Genomic DNA, 12,253 nt, shown 5'->3' with positions numbered 1-12,253 from the left:
CGCATCGCCACCCGGGGCACGGCGGAGTTTAGCCAGCGAGTGATAATGCTGCATCGCTTTCCGCGGTAGCCCCTCTCGTGCCACCCCATCCTCACCCCCTCCCTCCCTGCCGCGTTCCTCGGGGAGAGCCTGAGGCCCCAAACGTCGTCATCTGCGGCTGTGATTAGTGGCACCGCAATTCCGGCTGCTGCGGGAAGTTTGGGTGGCCCAGGGACACTGTGTGGCCGAAAGACACTTGGATTGCGACATTCTGACCCACTGGCTACATTTTCGTTTATTTTAAATCCTTCAGGGAGCGGATTTCAAGTTGTCCCCTTTCGGGGCAACCTCCAATCAGGGCTAAGGGGTCCCCGCCGGCAACCGAGCGGTGAGCAAACAAGTCTCCAAATTGTCCTTTGGGACTGAAGTTGACCCACCGCGAATTCTCTTTCTCTTTCCTTTTTCTGGTCCAAACCAATAGCACAGTCGGTGGAAAAGCAAAAAGCCACGTTCACGTTCCTGAACCGCAATGACGGACGGATTGAGGGAGTCGCACTTCCGAGCCGAGGAAGCCCTGGCTGCCCTGCACCCCCCGGCGCCCCCCCCCCCCAACACACACACACTCCCCCAGCTGACTGCACCGCCCTCGGGAAGATGAATAGCTTGGCTGAAGTTGTTTTTCCTTTCCGGTGGCCCTGATCAGGTGTCCCCGCCCCCTCCCGCCGTTTGCCCTCCCTCGCAGCTTTCTCCAGACGCCCCCTCCCGGCCCGGCCCCTCCTCCCCCGCCCCCCTCTGGGCTGGACCGCGGATGGTACGTTCCGCACGTGAGCTGGGTGCTGGTCTGGCCGGCGACGCGCGTGCCCTGTGGCCAAACACTGCCCGGAGTGAGAGCAAACTACCAGCGCAGTGGGGCCGGCGCGAGTGTGCGTGCGTGTGTGTGCGTGTGTGTGCGAGAGACCGAGCACGGTGGGAGGAGGGGACCAACCGCTTCACACTTTCAACACTGCACTGAAGAGGGAGAGAGGGAGAGAGAGAGAGAGAGACTGGAGACGTACAGATCCCCCCAAGATCTCCCAAAGCTACCGTCCCACAGATTATAGAACAGAACCCCAAAAATCGAAACAGAGGAAACGGACAGCGGTGGAACATGGACGAAGGAATTCCTCATTTGCAAGAGAGACAGTTACTGGAACATAGAGATTTTATAGGGTAAGGTGCACGCACCCTTGCGAATCTGTCTAGGCTTCAGTTTGATTTTTTTCTTCTCCAGAAAGTGGTATGGAGCGGGCGAGGGCAGAGCCCCTCCCCGAATGGATGCCTGATGCTGATTTCTGTTTTGCAGACTGGATTATCCCTCTTTGTATATGTGTAAGCCGAAAAGGAGCATGAAGCGAGACGACAGCAAGGTAAGTGTAAGTTTCTGATGTTCCTCATAACCTGTCTGGATAGTTAATTAGGGCCATTGATTTCACAGCGAAGCTCTGCCCGCAAATATATTCCAGCTTCCCCGACTGTGAATTTTAAGTGGTTTGCGGGATACTCTCAAGGGGAGATTAAACATCATACCTGAATTTAAATTGCATTTCAGAACAGTCCAGAGGAAAGAGTTGTCTTGGGCATAGTTTCTCACAGTTTTTTTTTGGTGGTGGGGCGGCGGTATTGTAATATCCAGTAAATGAATGTTTAGCTTATTGTTTTCTCTCTTCCATGACTCTCATATATTAAGGATACCTACAAATTACCGCACAGATTAATAGAAAAGAAAAGAAGAGACCGAATTAATGAATGCATCGCTCAGCTGAAAGACTTACTGCCTGAACATCTAAAGTTGACAGTAAGATGCAGATTTTTATTCTTTGCCGCTCTCCAAGGGCGTGTTAATAGCCTGGTACTACTCCCAGGATATAAGAATAAATGTAAATATCAGATTCCTTACAACCTGTGCTATAGAGGGTAGAGTTTCCTGCAAACTCAAGAGTAGGTGTTCACAACTAAAGGCAAGAAATCATTTATAACCTGTATTGTGGAAAGCTCAAGAAGTATAGGAATAGTACTTCTTTCAAAGTGTTTGCTTAAGTTGATGTGCTGACTGGAGAGCCAGTGAAGCCAAATGTGTGTTTTTAAGTCACCAAGTGCCCCCTTCTTTTTTTGCACTGCAGACTCTGGGGCACCTGGAGAAAGCAGTGGTCTTGGAATTAACTTTGAAACACTTAAAAGCTTTAACAGCCTTAACGGAGCAGCAGCATCAGAAGATAATTGCTTTACAGAATGGTAAGTCAGTTCAGGGAAGCCAGCCCACCCCGAGGAAGCCGGGCAGCCCACAGAGGAGCAGTGTTAGGACTCTTCCCCCAGCCCCACCTCCTTCCTGGGGCCCACGGGCTCACTTTCATTTGTTAAATTGCTTACACTTTCCCTTCACTGGAAAGTGCCCATTTCCCGAAGCATCCTAAAGGCTTTCAGCCGAACTCAGAGGAGTCAGATTTGTATTTAAAGTGGCGGCTGCGCCCTCTCCACTTCGGTTTTTCAGCGGGAGTAGAGCGCCTCCCCCCCTCCCCACTCCTCCCACCTCTGGGCAACCGGTGGCTTATATCACTCGAATACGGAGGAAAAACCGACATCACTTTAGTCAATGCAGGGCCCACGTGATAAGCAGATGTTTTAACGTCGGTATTTTTCTTCTTGCCTCCACTCCTCTGTTCCCCACCCCCGCCCCTCACCCCTTCCTCATCCTAGGGGAGCGATCTCTGAAATCGCCCATTCAGTCCGACTTGGATGCGTTCCATTCGGGATTTCAAACATGCGCCAAAGAAGTCTTGCAATACCTCGCCCGGTTTGAGAGCTGGACGCCCAGGGAGCCGCGGTGTGTCCAGCTGATCAACCACTTGCACGCCGTGGCCACCCAGTTCTTGCCCACCCCCCAGCTGTTGACTCAACAGGTTCCTCTGAGCAAAGGCACCGGCGTGCCCTCGGCCGCCACCCCCGCCGGGTCCGGGGCCGCCCCCTGCCTGGAGCGCGCCGGGCAGAAGCTGGAGCCCCTCGCCCACTGCGTGCCGGTCATCCAGCGGACTCAGCCCAGCGCCGAGCTCGCCGCCGAGAACGACACGGACACCGACAGCGGCTACGGCGGCGAGGCCGAGGCCCGGCCGGACCGCGAGAAGGGCAAAGGCGCGGGGGCAAGCCGCGTCACCATCAAGCAGGAGCCCCCCGGGGAGGACTCGCCGGCGCCCAAGAGGATGAAGCTGGATTCCCGCAGCGGCGGCGGCCTGGGGGGCGGCGCGGCGGCGGCGGCCGCCGCGCTCCTGGGCCCCGACCCGGCCGCCCCGGCCGCGCTGCTGAGACCCGACGCTGCCCTGCTCAGCTCGCTGGTGGCGTTCGGCGGAGGCGGGGGCGCGCCCTTCGCGCAGCCTGCGGCCGCCGCGGCCCCCTTCTGCCTGCCCTTCTATTTCCTCTCGCCTTCGGCGGCCGCCGCCTACGTGCAGCCCTTCCTGGACAAGAGCGGCCTGGAGAAGTACCTGTACCCGGCGGCGGCCGCCGCCCCGTTCCCACTACTGTACCCCGGCATCCCCGCCCCGGCCGCCGCCGCCGCCGCCGCCGCTGCCGCCGCCGCCGCCGCCGCCTTCCCCTGCCTGTCCTCCGTGTTGTCGCCCCCTCCCGAGAAGGCGGCAGCCGCCGCTGCCGCGACCCTCCTGCCGCACGAGGTGGCGCCCCCTGGGGCGCTGCACCCCCCGCCCCCGCACGGCCGCACCCACCTGCCCTTCGCCGGCCGCAGCGAGCCGGGGAACCCGGAGAGCTCCGCTCGGGAAGATCCCTCGCAGCCAGGAAAGGAAACCCCCTGAATCCTTGCTCCGCTTAGAAGGGACCCGGGTTCACGCGGAATCATAAGTTAAAACACCCTTAACGTTTTCAAGGGAGGAAGTGTAAGAGATGCACGACGGGCTTAAAAGAAAACAAAACATAACAAGCAAAAAAACCACAGGTGTTTTGTGTACGTTTGGAGTTCCTGTTTTGCTCATCCCTCACCGCCCACCAACCTCCGCACACTAACATCCCTTTCTTCTCCCACCAGCTGTACAAGAACCTCATAGGTATTCTTTTTTCTTTAAAGAACTCCCCGTAGTAAGTTTTGCCTTCTTTTAGGCCACGTTCCATTTTCTTTTAAAATATAGGACCGAATTCTCGAGGAAGTGAGAAGGGTCTGCTCAGCGAGTGAGCTCGCTGGGTAGGGGAAAGGTGGCGGAGGAGCTGACGTGGAACCGCAGGTAGCTGCTGTCTGCCTGCGTCTCAAAGCTGTCCTGCTTGCTTTAGGAAGATTTCCACAAATAGAAGGAGGACCTTTTAGAATTCAACTTAGTCTTCAGTATTTCATAATGTTCAGCTTTTCAAGAGGCGTATATTTTTCAAAGAGGAAGCGGTGAGGATGCAGTCGCTCACGTTGCAACCTATTCTGAAGTGGTGTGAATGGTCTCTCAGTAAGTTGCGCTTGTTTAAGGAGATGCGGAGTTGGGCCAACGTCAGAACTAAGTCAGGGAAGGAGATGGATGAGGAAGGCCAGAGTCATTCTCAGTATATTTGCTAGCACTTTATTGAGAAATTGACCGTGAATCAATTAACTCATCTTAATTTCATATATATATATATATATATGAAATTGAGTGCATCTGTTTTCACCCTGTCATTATTTTATCCATCATGTTTCTAAGTTTGTATCATCTTGGTGTTAAAAAACAAAAAAAGAATGTGCGCTGAACTTTAAAAAAAAAAAAAGAAAAACAAGTCCAAACTGATTTATCCTATATTCTGTTAATTCACAAGAGTGGAGGAGGAAAGCATTAAACTGGTCCGTTTGGGTTGGAAATGCTGTAAAGATGTGGAATGAAACCCTGTGAGGCCTTCCTATCTCCAAGTCTATGTATTTTCTGGAGACCAAACCAGATACCAGATAATCACAAAGAAAGCTTTTTTAATAAGGCTTAAACCAAGACCTTGTCTAGATATTTTTAGTTTGTTGCCAAGGTAGCACTGTGAGAAATCTCACTTGAATGTTATGTAAGGGGTGAGACACAACAGTCTGACTATGAGTGAAGAAAATATCTGGGTCTTTTAGTCAGTTTGGTGCATTTGCTGCTGCTGTTGCTACTGTTTGCCTCAAACGCTGTGTTTAAACAACGTTAAACTCTTAGCCTACAAGGTGGCTCTTATGTACATAGTTGTTAATACATCCAATTAATGATGTCTGACATGCTATTTTTGTAGGGAGAAAATATGTGCTAATGATATTTTGAGTTAAAATATCTTTGGGGGAGGATTTGCTGAAAAGTTGCACTTTTGTTACAATGCTTATGCTTGGTACAAGCTTATGCTGTCTTAAATTATTAAAAAAAATAAATAAACACTGTCTGCAAGAAACCAGCTGGTTTAGAAAAGTTTAGTATGTGAAGATAAACTAGAAATTATCTTTATATTCTAGTATTTTCAGCACTCCACAAATTCTATTACCTAAAATTAATATTGCCACGCTATTTTGTGATTTTAAAATTCTTACTAAGGAATAAAAACTTTAATATACGTACGCTATGAGATTGTCTAATAATTAAAAAGACATAATGGATGCTCGGATAGTTTTAAGATAATCTATGAATATAGGGATAAAAGTCATTTAGGTTCTCAGATACACAACTTTATTTGTCACTGGTTTGATATCACACATTTGCAATCTCTTGCAAGCCTCCAGGCTCTGGCTGTGTCTACTTGGTTGTTCCCAATGTATCTACATGAAAAGTGCAAAAGAAAAACCTACCAGTCACTTCCATGGTTTATGTTAGACCCAGTTTGCTAATGTTCTTATGACTGATGGAACTTTTCATCTTTGACACCAGGTAGCCTCTGTTGTGTGGTCTGGTGCTTCTCTTTCACTGGATCCCGTATAGATACTCTATCACTTAGGGGTGGTTAATTTCTCGGTGTATTTTAGCTTCTTAGCCTTTATAAAATAATTCTTTTGTGGGACTTTATCATGGAATTCAAGGAACAGAAATAATTATTTCTAGACTTTTCTCAAGTTTATAACCAAATTTGTGATTTGATACCAACTGTGCAAAAGATTGTCAATATTTAGTTTCAATAATGTTCTTCACAAACCCCTTGATTTTTGAAAGGTGTTGAAATAATAGTCAAAATTTATGAGATGTAGAAAAAGTGCTCCCTCTGCTGACTTTATGGCAACCAAACTGCAAGTCATAGAAAGTGGAGCCGGAAGGAACCTCGGAGATCAGCTGTCCAGCCCCTGCCTTTTAAATATGAGAGAAATGAAGCCCAGAGATATCAGATATCTTCCCAAGGCCACAAAGCTACCTGGAGCCAGCACTAGAGGCCAGGTCTGCTGTATCCCCCAGTCAGTGACCTACTTCCCGTTGCAGCATCTTGAACCAAATAAACCGAATTTGGGCAGCATTCATGAAGCATCATGAATAAATCACAGGAAAAGGAAATAAAAATTAACATTACAAAACCATGTAGGATTTTTGAGCATTGTAAGTTATTGAACTTTAGAAAAATGTTCTGTCCAAACCAGAATAATGGAAAAAAGTAGCATTTAAAATATTTTGAGCTACATGTTAATGTCATATTGTAATCATGTGTTTCATAGCCAAAAAAGATGCAAAGTAAGTCAGAGGATAATAAAATGTTTTAGCATTTGTATGATTTTGGTATAATAAAACAAAAAACCTTAGGGTTGGACCAGATTTTATAGATTAGTTGTTTAGTCCAAATGCCTCTATACTAGCATAGTAATAGGATAAAGTTAGTGAGGATAGAACTGCAAAATAATATTGTCTGTATTGCATCTGAAAAATGTTATTTTGGTCATTGATTTATTTTAATGAACCAAAAGACTGGAGTCATTATAATTTGCTAAGGAGGATTCTATACCTAGAGCAGTCAAGTTTAGCCTAAACCCTTTGTATTATATGTGATTTTTCAATATACGACAAATATGAATCTTGAGTCAATAATATTTTACACGTATAGTATTACACGAATTAATTTTACATACACATATCTCTTAGCAAAGTTTATATTGAACTGATAAAACATCCTTTCCTCCCGCAAAGAGCTAAGCACACTTTTAAGGCACTAGACACTACATTTTAATAGCTCTTTAAAGTATGACTGGAGTTTTAGTTCCTATCATTGTGAAAACTATTTTTCATTTAGTTCTCCGTTACTAGCCATACAGGCCATAAATTTTGTTATTGCCCATCAAAAGTATGTCAAAGAAGCCTCAGGCTGTTCCCGTCTATGTCACGGGTCGATTCTGAACCTCTCCACGGGAGGTGATTGCCATTTGAGGTTCTGGGAAGACAAGGCTGGACAGACTAGAGGCTTTTACTTTAGACAGAAATAAATAGAGCCGGGCTTCGCTGGTGGTGCAGTGGTTGAGAGTCCGCCTGCCGATGTAGGGGACACGGGTTCATGCCCCGGTGCGGGAAGATCCCACATGCCGCGGAGCGGCTGGGCCCGTGAGCCATGGCCGCTGAACCTGCGCGTCCGGAGCCTCTGCTCCGCCACGGGAGGGGCCACAACAGTGAGGGGCTCGCCTACCGGGGGGAAAAAAAAAAATGAACAGAGCCCTCATGAATGAGTTAAGCCCATTATAATGCTAAAAGCTGGCTGTACTATTGTGATCATAGTATTTTATTTCAGAGAGCAATCTGATGTTTTTCATTAAACAAAAATCCTTAATCTATTGGACCCTCAGATCAACATATTTAGGCCCACCCATTGTTCTAACTGTGCTTTTTTAAATAAGTTCAAAATGAATATACAGTGCATGCCTAAGTCCAATGTAAGTTCCAGTTTTTCATAGAATTTAATAGGGGATTGACATGGAAAATTATCACATATTTTCTGCGATTAAGATGGGATTTATACTAAAAAACATGTGCAGCATGTACTTTAAAAAAATGCTCCAGGGACCTCCATGGTGGCGCAGTGGTTAAAAATCCTCCTGCCAATGCAGGGGACACGGGTTCGAGCCCTGGTCCGGGAAGATCCCACATGCTGTGGAGCAACTAAGCCCGTGTGCCACAACTACTGAGCCCGCATGCCACAACTTCTGAAGCCCGCGTGCCTAGGGCCCGTGCTCCGCAACAAGAGATGCCACCACAGTGAGAAGCCTGAGCACCACAACGAAGAGTAGCCCCCGCCCGCCGCAACTTGAGAAAGCCCGTTCGCAGCAGCAGAGACCCAACACAGACAAAAAATTAAAATAAAATTAAATAAATAAAAATAAAAATGCTCCAGGAAAAGAGTCGGACTCTTGTCTTAAATTGAGTTTCTTGCACTTGTTCAGTGGTTCTATATTCAAAATTCCAAACAAATGTAAAACTTTTAAAAAGTTGATGTTTTAAAATCCTGAATTCAGTGATGCCCAATTTATGTGGCTTCAGGGAATGATATGTGCCCCCATGAAACAATGGTTGAGAAAACGGAAGCTTCTATGTTCAGGTGTCAACATTGTTTACCTTTATTACTTATTTATTTTTAGTGAAAAGCTTAGTAAAATATGTTACACATGTCTTAGGAAAAAAATACCCTACTGAGAAAGTTAACCTTTCTCAATAATTCAGGGTCATGATTATAAACATCACTTTTGCACTACACACGTCATCTGGGAGTACTGGCACCTGCACAGAACTCTTTTTGAGTTCTTATACCCGTTTTTATAGGTTTTTCAGTCTCTTTACTCAGGGTCAGGCTGCCAACTCTCACTTCTTGATGTGTCAGAGCGCCTGCCTAAGTCTTATCTGATTTGCCACTTCTGACTTACTGTGGGCTGGGAAACCATTTAACCAAAACCACACCCATTTGAAATGCGCCTAAAATTAGAATAAATAGGTTCTAACAGAGTACCTGAGGGGCACCTCTCTAAATTGTGTGAGCTTGTAGAGGCAGTGACGTGTTGATTCCGCCAACTTCTTTTCTCCATTGAACTTTCACATTCTCAGCAGAACACTTATGCAAAAGCCTTCAGACACTTTATATATTTTTAATCATTTTTATTACACACAAAAAAATGGTTTTATCCTGCAGTAACTTCAAAATAAGGAAATTCCCGTGCAGAAGCAAATTGTTTGATTTGATGAGCACTTCTTTCTCTCAGGATGATAGGAATAGGGGACCAAGGGCCTTCAGTGAAAACTGATACTGCATTTTGATTCATGGATGACCCTGGACCCTGCTTCTGGTGTGTTACCTCTGCCTCTGGGTTTTGGACATCTTGGGTGGCAGGCCCAGCTAAAGCATTCTGGGGAACTGGCAGGGAGGACGTGTAGGCCCTGACGCTGCCTCTGAATTTAGACGCAGCCATTGTCGATCCTTTGGTGAGAGGTTTCAGACTCCCTGTGGACTGCAACACATTCCTTTCTCCTTGAGCCTAGAGTTTGAAGAAATAGTGGGTATGGGGATTCAGGCATTTGTTTCGCTCCTATTATATGTGAGGTGCTGTGTAAGTGCTGGCTAATCAAAGATGAACAATCTCTGAGGATCTCAAAGTCTATTGGGGGTGACAGACCCACACTAAAATAAATTACATGTGCCACGCAGGGGTGATTACAATACTTGGGGGTGAAGGTTGCTAACTTCGTCTGGGTGGGCCAGAGAAGACCTTGAGAAGTAGCTGAGTCCATCTCCAAAGAGAAGGCTCTGGCACACTCTGGCCCTGTGCTAAGCACCAGGACAGTTTAACTGGCTATATTTGACTTGAGGTCTGAGCAAGTACTTCCTAACTTCTCAGTCTCTTTATAACTTGACTGCCATACTGACTCTCACCATCATCTCCTCCTGAGGATCTGGACCATAAGGTGGGATTGAGGGGTCATGATATTTCCTACTGCAAAGAATAGCATTCATAGCATGATAATATCTAATGAAGTAGAGGGGGAAAAAACAGTACCTCGCAAGCAGCTCTGTCTCACCTCATCCGTCTTACAAAAAAAACAAAAACCACTAAGGGTGACTTCCTCTCCTTCAAGTAGGGGCATGATGATTCATGTTCTCCACTCAGTACCCAAAGGGGAAATGAGAGATAGGAGTCCTAGAGGGAAACAAGGAATCCTAAAGCCTGTTTTTTGAAACCTCTGGGAGGAAGCTGAAGCAAGCCACTAGTCCAAGGTTACATAGCTCAGTAAGTAGCAGAACCAAGATTGGAACAAGATGTTTTGGTTTTTGATTCCACTGCTCTTTATATTATTACCCATCGTGTGGTAGTTAGGAAGGCAATAGGCTGTTTTCTCATGAAATGAGTTAAGCTAGTCCATTCGCGGTCTTAAGAGGCAGAGTATATGTTTTTGGTGGACAACGGAAGATTAATCACGGTAGTAGCCTTTCCAAATTATGGCATAGAGCATGCAAAAATTATGATGGAGAAATTCTGGAAAAACAATTTTCAACATCCACAGACAGAGCTAAACAATTTTGCTGTCTACTCAATTTGGAGACATCCAGAAATGTGTCCTCCTTGGTTTGGAAGTCCCCACATGATCTGGTGAGCTTTCCATCTCTGCCTCTACCCCTCCGTACCTAGTGGGTCTATTGAACTCCAAAGGTTCGCCATGAAAGAAGGGATTAAAGCAAGCCTTGAATCTGGACAGAGGGAACCTTTAGAATTGAGGAAGTAGGAAAGAGGGCGATTTGCTACAGTTTTTATATGGGGTATTTTTAGGGTGTTGTAAACATCAGCTACGGTTTCAATTTGAAGTCTTTTACATATGTGTTTGCTCATGTGTATACACAGAATATCAAATGCCTCACAGTGGACACACTGAGTATCCGCCACATAACTCGGTAATAAACTTCGCTTTCATATACGGCTTTACAGGTTCAGCAGTGTTTCAAAAACCAGTTCTGACAGGGGTACTTCACCCTGTATCCAATTCCTGAAGACCTCAGTTACTTAATCAGAAAATTCCCTCTGATAGGACATTTTAAAGATACCAGCGTCTCTTTCTGTGACACCTTAAGCAGGGTTTGGTTTTCGAGTATATATTGCGTTAACAGGGCTTATCTGCATCTCTATAACGTAGCTGTGTGACCCGCACGTGACCGAACAGGTGAAGAAACCTGACTATATGCCCACACCCTGCAGAGCTCTGCAGACACAAGTGGGCGCGATAAAGGATCCAGTTCTGAGCTCTGTGTTTGAAGCGTACTCATCTAAAAACTGGAAAACCAACCCTAGCTCTGAAATCGCCGCTTGAGCGCTGCACAGTGAGGGAATTAAAGCCGAGGGCAATAATGTCACCAGCCTGGAGATCTTCAAGGAGCTCTAGGATTGGAAAGAGAGAAGCATTCTTAGGTTGCCTAGCGATAAATCTGCCGATGATATCATTCTCGGGGAGGCCAGCCTCCCCCTCCTGTCCCCGCCCGGCTGTCCTTCCTCCCTCCCCACTCTCCCTCCTCGCCCCCTCCCACGCCCGGGTTCAAAGTACAGCGGCGCGGGGTGAGGGAGCTTGAGCAGGACTCGGCGCTGTCACGTGCGCCCGCACATGCCTGGGCGCACGCTGCGCGGCACGTGAGAGGGGGCGGGGCGGGGGCCGGGAGGCTCTGTTGCACCGCCTTCTGCGCGTGCGCACTGGCCCCTGCCCCCGCCTTTACCCTGAAACGGGCTCCGGGGAGCTGGCGGGCTGCCGAGTGGAGGGCGGCCAGGTGGAGGGCCGAGGGCCTACGGCCGAAAGCAGGGCAGGGCAGGGCAGGGTAAGGCAGGGTAAGGCAGGGTAGGGCAGGGTAGGGCAGGGCAGGGTAAGGCAGGGCGGGGCGGGGACGGGGACGCGCCCTCCCGACAGCTGCGCCGCACCCTGCCGCGCCGAGTCCTAGCGGGCCGGCCCGAGGTAGTCATTCATCCCGAATTAAAGCCGGCTGTGACTCGGTGCTCCTCGAACCATTCTGACACAGCAGTTTCCGAGCAGCCCTCCCGGCGCGGGTTAGAGGAAGGTCGACAACCGCCTCGGAGGGCCTTGGGGCGGGCACTTCAAGCCTGGGCCGGCCGCAGCCGGGGAAGTGACAGGCGGGGGGGTGACACACCGTGACACACCCAGCGGCGCCGGGAAGCGGGCCAGACCCTGGCCTGACCTGGGCTCGTCTTGCTAGAGAAACCCCTGGCAGTAGGTGTGGGTGTGGTGAAGTATCTTTCATTGATCTCAGTTTTGCAAATTGAATTCCCACTAATTAAGCACTAGGGGATTTAGTTAACTGTGGTCAATATATTGGGACTTAA

General features: G+C 48.0%; 1 protein-coding gene across 1 annotated transcript; it reads left to right on the top strand.

The window, feature by feature from the left end:
• Positions 1–854: 854 nt before the first annotated feature.
• On the top strand, positions 855–3,815 carry BHLHE41 (basic helix-loop-helix family member e41). The gene is made up of 5 exons (XM_060026137.1): positions 855–1,188; positions 1,322–1,385; positions 1,706–1,813; positions 2,139–2,250; positions 2,713–3,815. The coding sequence occupies exons 1-5, from the start codon at positions 1,127–1,129 to the stop codon at positions 3,813–3,815; spliced, it is 1,449 nt and encodes a 482-aa protein (XP_059882120.1). The 5' UTR covers positions 855–1,126.
• Positions 3,816–12,253: the final 8,438 nt, after the last annotated feature.

The sequence above is a fragment of the Delphinus delphis genome, chromosome 11 (genome assembly GCF_949987515.2).
Source record: "Delphinus delphis chromosome 11, mDelDel1.2, whole genome shotgun sequence".
Classification (NCBI taxonomy): domain Eukaryota; kingdom Metazoa; phylum Chordata; class Mammalia; order Artiodactyla; family Delphinidae; genus Delphinus; species Delphinus delphis.
This window is presented reverse-complemented; position numbering and strand designations above follow the sequence as displayed.